At 37.9% G+C, this 16,130-nt stretch overlaps 1 protein-coding gene across 1 annotated transcript in view; it reads right to left on the bottom strand.

The window, feature by feature from the left end:
* The window catches only part of USP9X (ubiquitin specific peptidase 9 X-linked), an 80,554-nt gene that overhangs the window by 18,455 nt on the left and 45,969 nt on the right, over positions 1-16,130 (bottom strand). Inside the window, exons 25-32 of the mRNA XM_086477383.1 lie at positions 12,367-12,533; positions 7,206-7,314; positions 6,462-6,608; positions 6,193-6,339; positions 5,153-5,375; positions 2,556-2,776; positions 1,979-2,169; positions 1,373-1,546 (exon numbers count right to left, since the gene is read on the bottom strand). Coding sequence (XP_086333509.1) covers positions 1,373-1,546; positions 1,979-2,169; positions 2,556-2,776; positions 5,153-5,375; positions 6,193-6,339; positions 6,462-6,608; positions 7,206-7,314; positions 12,367-12,533 — 1,379 coding nt within the window. The remainder of the gene's footprint in view (positions 1-1,372; positions 1,547-1,978; positions 2,170-2,555; positions 2,777-5,152; positions 5,376-6,192; positions 6,340-6,461; positions 6,609-7,205; positions 7,315-12,366; positions 12,534-16,130) is intronic.

Genomic DNA, 16,130 nt, shown 5'->3' with positions numbered 1-16,130 from the left:
GTCATTCATCTCACAAATTTAGAAAGATCTGCCATAACCCAACCCAATAGTTTGATCTATCACCAGTTTTCTCCTCCTTAAACTACAATCACAGCAACGCTTTTATTAAGAAGTACAATTATGCAAATCCAGTAGAGGTCCAAAAGAACCAGGTAAGACTTCAGGATAGTACATAATACCAGGAACAAATGGTAACTCGCGTTGCTTCACATCCGTATCTTCTATTTAATTACCCATTGCATGTAAAATAAAATCAGTGCTTTCATTTTATCTTGCAATATTTCAACTTACTTCTGGGCACACATTTTAACCCATGAAACTTAAGATGTTCCACTTATAAGTTCTTCTAATTCACACATAAGCTCAACTGAAGTCGAAAGACTAACACAATAACAGCCGTTTCTATCAGTGTTTTTTCCTGTATTTCAATTGACAAGTGAAGGATAACAGGAAATGGTCAGCTTTCACAATAAAGAGAATTTGCAGTGGTAATGTGCAGAGATCTATGTCATATCTTTACCATGATATAAGGATCACCCGTAATCTGAAAGATGTAGTGAACAGTAAGAAGGCCAACTGTTATTGATACAAAATTTTACACAATAATAAAAAAGCCAACTGTTGAAAAAGAACAAGTCCATCATTAGGCCAACTTGAATCTTGCATCCAATTTTAATCGTCCACCTCAAAAGGGACACAGAAGAAAAAGTCCAGAGAAGTACAACTGTACAATGCTTAGTCTTATTCCTTCACCAAGCATTTGTCACTGATTACCATCACCAAGACAGTGGGCTACAGACTTCCAGTCTGATTTGGTATGGGTGCTTTTTTTACACGGCCTATATGAATTTCAGCATTCACATTTTAAGTTAATTAAAAACACAGCAGAAAGCTTAAGAAAAAGATAAAGTTTCTACACCATTCTCCTTAATTACAGCTTACATACTGAGTACAAACAGAGTTTTACTCATTGGAATTAAAGATTTATACTTGGGTCAGCTCTATCCACACACTATGGAAGACAAAAGAGAGCAATAACTGTTGGCCATGTCTCAAAACTGTATACAATCCATTGTTCCCCAAGTTGTTTTCACTTTTAACATGAAAAAGCTGTATCTTTTTCTCCCATGATCAATACACAATGCTTCACATACAATCTGCTAAGTAGAAGCAATAATAATAAAGTATTTCAAGGCACTCGACAACAAATTAACATCAAGGCTGTATAAAAAACAAGGTAGCAAATTCTATTAGCTTTAAAACACCTACACCAAAACCACACAAAAAAACGACTCTTGACTCTTTAGTCACTTTTATAAGGATACAAACACAGGTTGTTTTCCCGTAAGAAAGAAGTATCTTAAATACTTACCGATGTGGGCATCCTTGACAAATCTTCTGATCAGCAAAGGACCCTCCTAAAACTTTACTTAACATTGCTGGATGGCCCAAAGCTTTTAAAGCTTCATCTAAACTGTCCACCAAAGAATTAAAAAATTCTAAAGCATCGTGTTGTTCACGTAGATTTACAGGTTCACCCCAAAGTCTGAAAACAAAAGCATGTTTTTGTCAAATTTTTTTTGTTTTGTTCTCCAACAATTTCTTTTCTAAAAAAATATTATTCAAGCTAATAATCCCTCTTTCTTTCTGAGCAAAATATTTATAGGTTTGTAATATAGTACACTACTTGTTCCTCTGTCCCTGACACACACTTATTGGCAAGTAAAACCAAGCTTTTGTTTATAACATCACACTTCAGTCTCAATATCAAGGTCAAGAACTGCTACAATTCGAAACCATCACCTCACTGTAAACTTTAGTTTAACAGGCTTCTACAGAACAGTGAAAAGGTAGGATAACAGATACAATCCTGCACAAGTTCTGCTAAATTACACTTAACATCACTATAATTTCTTCTACTACAATCGGTTTTGTTGCATTTCAATGGTCAGACATCAACACTAAATTTTCTGTTTACCTAAATTGTTTCCAAAACCCTCTTGGCACATAGTACTGTAGCCTGGAAGCTGCTAAATGACCAAAAATGACTTGGAGATGCCTCAGAACTCCAATATTGTACTCTTTTCTATCTTCTGTTTTACTCAGTGCTGGTTTGTCTTCATATTGATGTGGATAACCAAACACATCATCTCGCGGGTCAACGTTGCTCTGAAAAGCAGAAGAAACTTTGTGCAATTAACTTCGATATGTAGCTGTCTCATAGCTAGCTGTATCCCTTGATTAATTCAACAATCTCAGGGGTTTCCTAATCTCATCTGAAGAAACGAAGTATGCATTAACAGAGTTCTAGTGGCAGAAGTGGTGTACGGTGCTTTCAAGTACAAATCCATGAGGAGGAAATCTGCAAATGCTGCTACTTGGATCTTCTGAACTGCCTCTCTGGCAGTGAACTTGTTCAATTAAGAAATACTATGCTATTGTCCCCAGTGCTAGCAGTGGAAAGCAAAGTGATTAGCAACTAAAATTTGTTATAAACTGTCTGTAAAAAAGAATTCTATTTTGAAGATAAATTCGTTCTACGTAATTAAATTTACCTCATTGTCCTGCTTTTCATCCCCAGACATGTCATCATCTACATCACTGCCTGTGCCTTCAATTGCAAGAATCCCATTCCTGATGGCTGGAATCATGTACAGCTGCTGAATGACAGAATTCATGTAACAAGTGGCACCAGCATTTTTTAGCCCTACAAATCCCTTTGGTGGTCGAGGTCCAACAGGTGGTAGATATTCCCATTCTGTAAGCGCTTCGCAAGCTAAAAGAAAATAGCAGAACGGGACTAAGAAACTATTTTGTTATAAAAACAATTAGACCATCAATGCAGTACAAAGGGCAGTTGCATGAAATTACTATTAGTCTGTATCACACTGCAGTTTAGTAAGTGTTCCATCAGAAAACTTAATTGCTAAAATTAACACAACTTCTGTGAACAACAGTTCTATCTGTAATCTTCACATTATACCATTTTCTTCTCCTGCGTAACTAAAAAGGTGTCCAGACAAAAATTTGGTCTATTTATGTATCAAACAGAAGTCCTCCCTCAACATCAGCAAGTTTCTTAGCTTAAGAATTCAGCTGAATGAATCTAGAATATAGAACCTATTTATAAGCCTTTCAAAAATTTATAATCCTTTTAAAATGACAATATTTCACTTATGCCTCCTTGTCAGGAAGGGAAACAGTTTTAGATAATGCTATCTATATGACTTGTGACAGATTTTCTTCTCCTGGGTCTTCTCCCTCAGACCTCTCACATCTCTTCACAGTACATTTACAATCACAGGCTTCCTACGCTAACCTGTTGTTCTGTGGTTTTCACACAAGTTCTGATATAAAAGAAGCTAAGAGAGCATGCATGTTTACAAGCAAGCTTTACTGGGTATACGAAACACACAGCATGCACAGTTCATACATGTGTTCTCTCTTCTGTCTAACGTACCATGGAAATCAGGTGCTCTGTTGTGCTTATTAAATACTTGAAGTGGAAGGAAATGCCATAAAATTCTTCTAATTGTGAGGTGATAAGAAATACACTACTTCCCGACAGAAAAAGGTGAAGAAAAAAGGATGAGGCAGGGGGAGTAGAACCAGAAAGCTGTCCTTTTCATTTGAGATGTAACCGAACAGGAAGAGATTGAAAAACCTCAAACGACTCACTGATACCACCAACTGGGCAAGTAGCACTGCCACTACGAGAGGTACTGGACAATTCCCATTATGGGATACTACTTCTACTTGCTTAGAGTTTTGCTAAACTCTACAAGTTTAAACATTCTGTTAAATCACAGAATGGTATGGGCTGGAAGGGAACCTTAAAGATCATCTCATTCCAACCCCCCTGCCATGGGCAGGGACACCTTCCACCAGACCAGGTTGCTCCAAGCCCCATCCAGCCTGGCCTTGGACACTGCCAGGGAGGGGGCAGCCACAGCTTCTCTGGGCAGCCTGTGCCAGGGTCTCACCACCCTCAGGGTGAAGAATTTCTTCTCTATTTCCAATCTAAATCTACTCCCTTTCAGTTTAAAATCATTGCTCCTGGTCTTGTCACTACAGGCCCTGGTAAAAAGTCTCTCTCCATCTTTCTTGTAAGTCCCCTTTAAGTATTGAGAGGTTGCAATAAGGTCTTCCCGGAGCGCTCTTCTCCAGTCTGAACAACCCCAACTCTTCCAAACTTTCTTCCCATATAAGCTTGGGTTTGCTTGGTTTGTTTTTTGTTTGGTTTGTTTTGTTTGGGGGGTTTTTGGGGTGGGGTGGTGTTGTTTATTTACCTTTCCTTTCCCTGTTAATGTTACAGCCAAAATGGTTTAGCTATCCCATTTAGGGCTGCAGAAAATATGTTCCTGTTTGTTTGTTTTTAAGAAAGTCTTCCATGCTCTTCATTGACAACAAAATCTGTGTTAAGTATGAGCCTTTTGCCATCCTTGTGAAAATCAGCCCAAGTTTCATTTGACTATCAGCTCTTGAAACACTAACATTTGCAGGTTTTTGGACATACTTCAACTGCTATAATCTTTCTCCAGTAAGAAGGAGAAAGTTCTTTAAGTGCAGAGCTGTGCTGAGACAAGGCCAAAACTGAAAGAACAAATGTTTGAGAAAGGACTATGACAAGCAGAGACTGAGTACAGAAATAAAATGGGAAACAGGACAGTGGACCTATGTCTGTGTGTGGACAATGATGACAAATTAGGTGAGCAACCAAGAAATTAGCACTAAAACTAAGCCGAAGATACCTGATGAGGTTCTGGGATTGGTTAGGCAGAGCCTGAAACAATGAGACAAAAGTAGAAGATACAGACAGAATGAAGTTCCTGGGAGCTGGTATGGACAAAGGAGAGTAGCCGGAGATTGGGGTAGGAAGGGTCAGACTGTGGAAGTGACTGTGGCTGGAACTTGGATGCAACCGTGTAATGCAAGTCAGTACATTTACTGCATAGAGAAGGACAAATAAAGGCTACACTGACAAACTTTTCTAGACTTTGCCAGCCTGATTTTGCGACATTAAAAACAGCCACACACAAACCACCAACCAACTAAACAACTCAGCATCTATTTCACTTGATAACATAAACAAAATCTATACATAACAGACACACTAAAAAGTAGAAAATAGATAATTAAAAATATTACATACTAGTGATTGCTGTACCTATGTAATACATTTCAGTCAAGGTATCGACTATCTGTTTGAGGTTTCGCACACATCCAACTGCTAGTGCAACTAGTAGCTCAAAGCCAGCATTAATAGTAGCTGGTGAACTACAGACTGGTATGGCCTGCTCAGCAGGCAATTCTCCATTTCTCATGTATTGTAGATAAACATTGGAGGCTGGAAAGATGAAATCATCTATCAGCTCCTGGAAAAAAAAAACAAAACACAAACCCCAAAAAATCATCACCTGTTACCATAGAAATGCACACCATTTTATAACAGAATAGGAGTTATTACATAAATTAACATCTTGAGAAACAGAGGAGTACTTAAAAAAACCCAAGAGTTAAAACTGAGACCAACACCACAATGAGCTTTTAAATTTAGAACCGAGTAACTCCATCCTAAAGTGGTTCCCTGCAAACCCACCCCCCACTGAAAATTAAAAATAAATCTGTATTATCCTTGATCAGTAAAAATTTTCTTTTGCTAAACCAGTATTATCTACAAAGCTCTGTAGCAATTACTGCGGAAAAAACCAACACTCCTGCTGTATAGTATCAGAGGTGCAAAGAAGGCATGTCTTTAATCAGAGATGCTCCGATGTCATGGATTTGTTCAAACCTGCCATAAACATTAACAGCACTAACTAAGGACGTGTGGAGAAAAGACAACACAGGGGTAATGAAGGAAAGCAGTCCTGTACAGGACTACCCTGTATCTAGCTCACTACCCTTGTGTGATATTTGCAGTCTTGGAATAAAAGCTCGCAAGGTCACAGCAACTCCTTACACAGTAGTTCCAAAGAATGAGAACGTTAGTACTCTTATGAATGAAAAGTGTAATTTAAAAAAAAAAAAAATAAGGAAAATGTTACATTCCAATTAGAAGCCCTCATCAAAAAGTTAAATTGGGACGTTTTATGGTTACAGACCACAAGATGTGAAGCTTTTTACCTATTTATAGTAAAACAAACAAATAAAAAACCAACAAACTCCATAGGCCAAAAAATCTGAACTTACTTTAATGAGATTAGCACCTCCTTTTTCACAACCAATATGGTATTTCTTCTCAGGCGTCTGGAATGCTAACAATTCTTTTGTTACTCCAAGGTGACCCTCTAAGATAGTTTCTTCAACACCCGTTTCCCCTGTTCTTTTTACTTCATCCTGCCATTGAAGAGACAGTTAGGATACTCTAAACAATGTACATTTACCAAGCTTAAAAACTGTACTTGACAACAAAGCAGCAAAAAGCTGATTATCAGGAATAAATTGATCCTAAAACTTACCCTAATCCTCTTAAGCCAGTCAATTTCATTATTGAGAAGAACTTCAGCATTGGGTACATTAATAGTACTGTTGTAAGCATAGTTAAGAAGATGTCTTAAGAGAGTGAAGTAGTCTCCAGAATGCTTAGCTCGCTCTCTTGCAGTACTCTAAAACCAGAAACAAATGTTTCAATATATATTTCAAGATATACAATTCATACACACTTCTACTTACAGTGCAACACTAACATATTTTCCCTAAAACTGCCAGTAAATATGAAAGAAAAGAAGTATAGGAGCATTTTCAACTTTTTAGAAGTTTACAATTGTATTTAGCTGTTAATTAATGACTTCTGGACTATTTTAGTAGCGATTTCTATACCTGAATAGGAAACAAACAGTGAAGTGATCAAATGTTCAAGAAAGCCATCAGCATGCAGAATTGAAAAGCCCTGGCAGGCCCACTAAAAGAAAGCAGTAACTGTAGGTATCGATCTAATATGCTAATGATTTTTACTTGAAGGTTGGCATTCACTGAAGATCAAATCCATATATTAAAGCTTATTGTTCATGTTCTTATCAGAAAATGCAAAAAAGTCCCCTCTCATCTAACTCAAATGGAGTGCTGCTTGCCTACAGGCCAAAAGGAATCCACATTTCAGTGACTGTTGTTAATAGCAATTTGCTTTTTCTTGCAGATATTTTGTCTTATTACTTTTCACAGAAATTCACATTGTACTGAAGCCTTTAGCTCCAAAAACTTACCCCTAGAACAGTAAACAGCAGGGTAATGAAGAAAAGGAGAGGTCTCTGTCCCATGCAACACCTGGTAGCCATTAAAAAGAACTGCTCCTGTGCCATCTGACGAACGGTTCTGGAAATCATTTAAGAGAAACATTAAATTTGATCTCCCTAACCAAAGAGGACATTTAAAAACTCAAACCAAAACAATTAAATTTGTGCTTATCTGCATAATGCCATTTTCTAAAACTGCACACAATGTCAGAAATGGGAATACCTTAATTACTCACTACTTATCATATTATTTCTCCTTGCAGTGACATTTTAGACACATGAATTATTATTACAAAACCTGTTCCACAAATCAAATATTTAAAGGGAAAAGGAAAAGAAACTTACGAGCACCTAACAACTAAACTTTCCCAACTGCCAGAAAATACTGCGTAACACAACAAGCTATTTGCAACCCTAAATATATTTTTCTGTTTTTTCTAATCAAGTACCAGTTGTGCCTGAAAGACAAACTAGAACTATCCCAGTAAAACTGCTCTTACATATCACTACAGCAGTTCACTGAGCATCTATGAAGTGATCAAAATTTATCATTAATAAGAAATGAGAAGACGACCCCCTGAAAATTCAAGTGGCTAGAATTAAAGGCAAATTTCCATTTAAGAACTTAATGTAACCACTGGAATAATGTGGGAATAGATAAGCTTAAGGGAAAAATAAATTTAAGGCAAACTCTATTCTTTCAAGTTATAAGATTAATCGTCTGAGCACTGTATTTTGTAAAAAACTGCTTGTTAGAAACGGCTCTGCTTGGGTGGGAAGAGAATACTTTCATAAAGCACAGCATTCATTTATATCTCAACGTATACGAAACTGAATTTTAAAGTGTCTTTTTGGTGCGGCTGTCATTGTTTTCTGCCCACGAGGTCACTGTGGAAAGCACACAAAAGAACCCTATTCCCTTCAGAGTTCCTTCATGTGTGGTTAACTGTGCTTCAAAGACATGCAAGAATGACCATGAGGTCAAAGACGCACCTAGCTGGGCACCCCGTCTCTGGCATACACCTAGGAAAGTACACAAGAAGAGGGAAGCATGCAGTGACGCTTCCCCAGAATGTTCTCAGCTTCTACCAATTTGTGGTTCAGGAAGACTACAAAAAGCAGTATTTCATAGCTCTCCCCGGACAAATTCATGAAAGAACCCCTCAAAGTATTTCCAAACTGAAGGTTTACACTGCTTAAAAGTTACGGTCAAGAAGTTCTTATACAAAGAAACACTGTTCTCTCTCTACTCTCCCTTGGCTACTTCTGATTTTAAAGGTCTCTGTGGTATTCTCCTCCCACCATTTATCTCTCCTCCAATACGAAGTGCCCCAAGCTATTCAGCTGTTCCTCAGATGGAAGTCATTTCAGAGCTTTGATCTCCCTTGTCACCCTTCTCTGATCTTTGCAAGTTCTACTACATTGCTTTGAGCTGCAGAAGATCATGGAGTGGAGGGGGTCTGTTTTGGTCTTAATAATAATAATTAGCATTTTATGGGATCCGATTGCTGAGCTGACGTTTTTATAAAACTTCTCACAGGAATTTCTTTTACGATGCAACCCTTCAACTGCTTGGGACACATCACATAGGCATTCCCCAGGTTCATGCACTGAAAGGCAGAATGAAATAAATAACGGTGGTACTTTCCTACAAGGAAAAATGTGACCAAGGAAACACACACTTCGTAGTGTTTTGTCTCTAAGGAGTGTGCAGTATTTGAATACGAGTATTTTATTTTCACGAGGCTATACCAGTCTAAGAGCTCTTCAGGAACCATGGGAGGGACACAAGCTGCCTAAACGCAGGCATCTAGTGCCATGCTGTGTCAACAGCACAGCGCTGGCAGATAGGACACGAGTTGCACGGTGAACTCGCACTCACTCAGTGAGACAGCTGAAGGCCAAGTGCCTCCATTAAAGCAGGCAACCTGAACAGCCCCTCCTATCGATAGCTCCAGGGTACAGATCTATGTCTAGGTAACAGAAGTCAGCCTCTTCAATGGGTACAAGTGCCACTGCTTTGCATGGGGAATTTTTATTTGTAAGAGCCACATATGTGTGACCACCAAAGGCTTCACAGCCATCAGCAGAGAACTTCTGGGTGCCAGGATCATTTAGGACTGACTGTTCAGCTATCTACTGTTGACTAAGCCAGTCTTTTATTCAGGGGTCACCACTATAAAACCAATTACCTTGAAGAGTAAGAATTGCTCTAGTATTTAGTATTAAACATTCTGTACCCTGTTTCTCAATTTATAGGTAGAATGATTATGCTATGAGGAAACAGTAGAAGTTCCACACAATCAACCTCTGAAAGAAACAAACAAAGCTCACCAATCCATCTGATTTTTTCCAGAAAGATCATATTGGTGAGATCTGAACTTGATCATCTTCCTTGTTTTTTATGGCGCACCAAAAACATTTTCTCACACGTATATTTTTGCTCACATTGTTCTCTGATTGAGGATAGATTAGAGAACAATAGTTGAAAATGGAAGGATATTCAAAATTCTGTCTGGTACTGGTTAAACTTTCTCTGCACTGCAAGCACTGACTTGTTTCCACGTTAATTCAGAACAGGAACTTTTTTTTAGCTTAGTTCAACTTCACTTGTCTTCATTTTCAAAGCAGTCTTCCATTTCTACTCATGTTTATGCTATTCTAACTACGATGTAATAATGAACAGTTACACTCTAAGTGAGATTATCATACATATCAGAAGTTTTAAAAGCATGTGAGAGAAAAGAGCTCAATGGTTAGCTTCTTGTACTGACAGTACCTGGCAGAGAAATAAAGCAGAGATAAGAAACTGAGCAGCAGTCCACTTGGGTAAGATAAGCCCTTAAAAATTTTATCCCCTCTGACAAAAAAACCCAAACAAAACCCATCCATTAATACTAACCTTATTTTTAAAAGGGCAAAAAGCTAACATATCCGGGGAATTAAACCACTGCTGTTCAGACTTAGGCTGACATGCCTACAAAACACGTGGAAAGAGAAGCCCCAGCTTGGGGACACATCTAATTTCTTCCATTATTTTAGGAAGAAAAGTACAACAGTCAACTATTCGCTAGGCGTAACAGTATGAAATAACTGGGATTCAAATCAGTCAAGGCAGCTCAAATCAGCAAGAAGAGTAACCATTGGAAGAGACTGGCAAAACCATGACAGATATTCCCATCTGTAAATCAAGACTGTAGGTTTTGCTAAAAAGACATTCTACCTCCACCACAAACTGTGTTAGATGGAACCTGCACAATGAAATTCAGAGACTAAACTGTTTGAGACTTATAGGTTTAGAAGTTCCTTAAGGAAATAGGACCACAACAGAAAAATCCTCACAAAGAGCATCTGCAGTTTTCAAAGCCTGGAAAAGTGGTAACAAGTGTTGATACCAAACACTAACTGAAACATAAACAAATGCTGGTGAGCACTTGAGAGATGTCACTTAAATTCCAAATACAAACCCAGAAAGTCAGATAAATACAGCGGAATCTATTGTAAAAAATTATCACACATTACTTATATTTTTACTATTAAGATCATGTAAAAAAGCCACAAATCTGATAAATCTCCGGACCCACATCAAAAAACTCAAAGGATGGGGCCGCCCTGACACTTACCCATGCTATTCAGCTGTACTGGTACTCCAAAGTTGACATGTGGCCAACATACACTTACTGTCAAAATAGTAACTTGATACCAACTGTTGACAGTTTTAAAAATAAAATTTAGTGATTTCTTACTCATCAGCCTTGAAGTTACCCAAAATAGTGAAAGACAGCTTGTTTCATTTAATGTGTAAAATTACAACATACATTTGTCAGCAAGTTTTGTTAAACTTCTCTAACTTAAGTGATAATAACAAAATTCAGTGAAGCTGAAAATTCAACATCCTATATACCACAGGTTATGAAACTAATAAAGCTTGTGGGATTCTGACAGCAACACTCCACAGTTTCACTAATGTGTGCAAATAGTTCACTGTAAAGAGATACTCAAACATTGATCCTTTTGTTATGGTGAATATTCCTGAACATAGGACTTTTCAACCTGTTTTATCTAGAAAAGCAGAAAACCCAAAACATGATGCTGAAATTCATTCCATTCATCTGAGAGCACCACAACCTTGACTCCACGTAAAATGTACTGAAAGGCTTTGACAACATCACTGATTTCTGATCTCCATAATTTCTCAAAGACAAGTTAAAATATTCATGCAACAACAGCGGAGATAAATTACAAAACTGGAATTAAATCTTTAGTAACAAAGCACTGGTTAACTAAGCTTACCAACATACAAAAACTTTCCACCTGGATGGCTTCTAAAACCACACTCCCCCCCTGCTGATACTTCACATCACAATTTCAGACGGCCTAAAAGTCACAAGACACGCATCACACAGATGCTGTATTGTCCAGGTGCTGTCTAAGGAGATCTGCAGGAATAGCTTGGAGACAACAAGAGATCCCTGAACGCTACGGCAGGACTGCAGGGCAACTGAACCGTATCGCTCTTGGCAGCTCCTGCTGGTTCTCCGCGTCCATCCGCTCCCTAACAGTCCTAAGGGTTCCTTCCTCCAAGAGGCTGCTACTGCACCAGGTGACAGCTCTATGTAAAACAGGTGAGTCATGTGAGGAGTCACAAGTGTACCACTCCAATGCAAGAAAACCAGAGGATTAAATCTTAACTTCCCCCTCTCCTCAAACTGCTGGTACTCTATCTTGTCTTCACTTACCAGAAAAAGGTACAGAAGAACTTCCCTATACTAAGTCACTTAAATATTCTAACGTAGCGAGTATTCACATAATTTCTGAAAAACATAAAGTACCTATTGTATTATTCTAAATAAGTTGTTCTAAAGCCATCAGTAGCATATTATCAGGCATCCACCTGGCTTGACAAGATCCTCTTTGGGAGTACAAAGAAGATGGGACCGATATAGCTACCACTTTAGGACAGATATCTGAATTACAGATTTATATTGCTAAACAATAAATTAAGACAACTGCAGGAAAAAAAAAAAAATCACTTTAGTCATTGCTGTGTTTAGACTTAATATAATATATAGTTTTGAACTGTAAAATCATGTATGTGATTAAAAAAAAACAAACCACCAACAAAACTTACTTGCTGTGACAGTGCAATAGCAAATCAATGATAAATGTCTGCCATGCCTTTTCTTTACTGAGTGCATCCAGTGCCGTTGGAATCAAAGCAAAACACAGGGTCATCACCTCCAATGCTTCACAGCAAACTTGTTCATCTTCCATGTCTGGTTCATTTCCTGCATTTGTCTGTGAAAGTAAACAACAGAGCACAAAGTGGGTATAGAAGAAAATCCCAAGAAACTCGACTGGCTCCAAGGTATTTACACTAAATGCAAACACAAACCACAAATTTCTATACTAAGTGATTATCAGTGCCAAGTATTTTATGCACTCCACTCAGACGCGATTCAAAGCACTATGCAGGATGACCTGAACTTCCAGTACTGTGCTTCTCAAAGGAGGATTCCAAGCAGGAACTTAAGGAGCCAAAAGTTAAATAGGAAGCTTGTAGGCAAAAGCTCTATCAGTTAGTCCTGTTGGGGTTTTTTTGTTGGTTTGTATTTGAGTTCTGTTTGCTTGGATTTTTTACTTTTAAATAAGATGGTTTTCTCTGCTACTCAGACCCTGCAGTTTAAAGCTTCGGAAACAGTTACTACTTAACCATATGTCCTGGTTTCGTCTGGGATGGAGTTAATCTTCTTCCTAGTAGCTCCTACAGTGATGTGTTTCGGATTTAGTGTGAGAATAATACAACTAAAACATCAGCGTGTTGTTGCTGAGCAGTGCTTATTCTAAGTCAAGGATTTTTCAGGTTCCCGGGCTCTGCCAGCGAGCAGGAGCGCAGGAAGCTGGGAGGGAGCACGGCCAGGACAGCTGACCCAAACTGGCCAAAGGGATATTCCGTATCGTAGGACGTCGTGCTCAGTGTATAAACTGGGGGGAGTTGGCCAGGAGGGGCGGATCGCTGCTCAGGCATCAGTCAGCGAGTGGTGAACAACTGCATTGTGCATCACTTGTCTTGGGTTTTATTTCTCCCTCTTTTTGTTATATTCCTTTTCATTACAAGTATATGACTATATTTTACTATAATTATTATTATTATATTTTATTTCATTTTAGTTATTACACTGTTCTTATCTCAACCCATGAGCTTTACCTTTTTTCCCAACTCTCCTCCCCATCCCACTGGGAGCAGGGAGGAGCGAGCAAGTGGCTGCATGGTGCTCAGTTGCTGGCTGGCATTAAACCACAAGGCTACAGTGCTGTACAATTCATCAAGAAGTCCAGTTTTACAAAGCTTTGATACTCATAATTTATTTGACCACAAGCTTCTCAATACTGCTAGAATTCAGTCAGCACATCATTATTTTTCAGAAACATCAAACAGCTGAATGAAATTTCCAACACAGTTGCTGAGGTGATTTTTGAAACAGGAAAGGATAATATTTCTAACTGATACAAGGTTACTCTTTCAACTAAACACCTGAATCAATGAGTTGATTTTGGTACATTTTTCCAAAATAAATGAGAATAAAAGCAAGCCGTCTCCTCCATCTAAGCCAAAATTAATTAGCTTGAAGAAGTTCTGTAGAAATTGAATGTGAGTAGGTTTCAAATTTTAATTAATCAGTAATCACGGCTGCAGGTTAGCAACATTAACTACAGGCATAAAATAAGTATTTTTTTTAATATATGGAAAGGTATCAACATCAAATAGGCAGAAAGAAGGGATCACAATACTGAAGAGATGGCTAATTGTAAACAGCAGTAGAAGGGGACAAAGTATGTCTCAGTCTGGCAACAGACACTATTTTGTCTTTGCACAACAGTCAAATATCACAGACAGTCACTTCTACTGCAGCAGGAGGATGTGGTAATTCTGACACATCTCAAGACACGAAAGTAAAACCAGGATGCTTTCCACAAGTTCAGGACTGCACCTGCTCTGCACTGAAGCCCTGTTACTCTGCATGGGTGCAGGGATCTAGTAGAAAGGCAAAGGGCATTTTACATTCAACAAAGTACTTCCCTATACTCAGGCACCAAGAGCTGATGGGTCTGTACAAGCAGCATACTGGCAGTATTTCAGGTGGGTATGGGCCTTCTCTGAGCTAATAAGGAAAAGGTGGTTTTGACTCGACTGAAAGTTGCACACAGCCTTCAATCACTGAGAGGACTCCCATACCAGAATTTTTTGATGCAGGAGGCAGAAGAGACTCCATAGAAGTTATGCTATCAAAATAATTTATCGTGACTTTAACTGAACTCACCAGTTAAGTTCAGAATCTTTTTAAAGTGCTCACAACATTCTTTCAGAAGTCATACTCAATGGGACTACTTTGAAGTGCCTCTTGAAAACACATCTGCCACAGTTGCCTTTGACGTTTTTAGGAATCCTGACACGTCATTCCCGATTCCAGAAAAATCAGTCTGCTTTTGTTCTTAAACTAACATTTAATGATAAATGCCTACCCCACAGACTTGGCAAAATGTCCCTATGACCTATGAGCTAGAAGTCTAAGGTTTAGTGGTCAACTTAGAAAATTGAAAGCATTTTTCTTAAAATACTTTTTTGCTCTAAGCCAGTGTTTGCCAGTCACTGGTATATTCAGCCTTTATAAAAATATGTAATTACTTCCTCTCACCTACAACTAAACACAATTCTCTTAAATTCAGAATGTCTTTTCTTGCATCATATTGCTCTATTTCTGCAACACTTTCCTCTCCTTTAATGTTATTTTAACAAACTGTACTTTATTCCTTATTACTTCTGCAATTTCTTCCTCTCTTATTTTCCAAATTTTCTCTTCAGTTTTTACTTCCCTTTTACCTAGCATAAACCAAATGGAGCCACCATTTATCACAAATGTCCATGTAAGTGTCAGTAAGAACAAAATAAACACAAAACCCCACAATATATGATATATATTCATATGACATATACACATGACTGATAATGCATAGCTTAAATTTCAGCTATTTTAAAACGTCAATTGTTTGAAACTATTCTTACAGAACTTGATTGTAAAATTTTCACCCATAAAAACGTCAGAAAAGAACTTTCAAGTATACTCTCCTTTAAGTGTATTTTCTCTAGTGTATCACTGCTCTTAAAACATATAATGTATAGATATAAGAGCACATCCTCATATGCCTGGACTGTCATGTTAACTAAATCACATTTTATATGCAAGTTTATCACATCAACAAACAAAGAAAAAACTCCAACTGATTTCATGAAGTCATTCTCACAGCAATAGAAGCAGAACCCACTACACCACTACGCAAGGTAAATGGAAAGGTGTTGCATCTTTCTGAAGCAAATATTCTTCCGTGAATTGATAATTTAAGCACAACAGCTAATAAACCAAGAATAAAACCTCCCTATGTGCTCCTTTCCCTTTTACTCTCAGACGAAGAGAAGATGTTTAGAGAACAAAAAAGTATTTTTTTAAAATCACTGTCAAAATACAGACTACTACTTCCTATAACTGCAAGCAACATTTGTTGAACACAACATGTGTGATAACATACTAATATAGAACCACTGACTCCAAACTATTTGCTTAAACCACACGTGAAACCATGAAGATGTTTTATGTATCTACACAATAAAATGAAAAAAGCCATACAGGATTACCAATTATTTTGGTTTAGCAGTCCTTCAGCGCTAATTTTAGATCAACTGGCTCTTGTTTCTCATTCTAGACTGCACTTATGCTTTAAATCAACTTCTGTAGAACAGACCTTTTAAGTCTGAAGACTAGAAAAATTATCATTGCAAGAAATACTTACTCCTTATTTAGATACGGAAACTAACTGGGCTGAAAACATGTTACAGCA

Source organism: Leptosomus discolor, chromosome 1 (assembly GCF_034619465.1).
Source record: "Leptosomus discolor isolate bLepDis1 chromosome 1, bLepDis1.hap2, whole genome shotgun sequence".
Classification (NCBI taxonomy): domain Eukaryota; kingdom Metazoa; phylum Chordata; class Aves; order Leptosomiformes; family Leptosomidae; genus Leptosomus; species Leptosomus discolor.
This window is presented reverse-complemented; position numbering and strand designations above follow the sequence as displayed.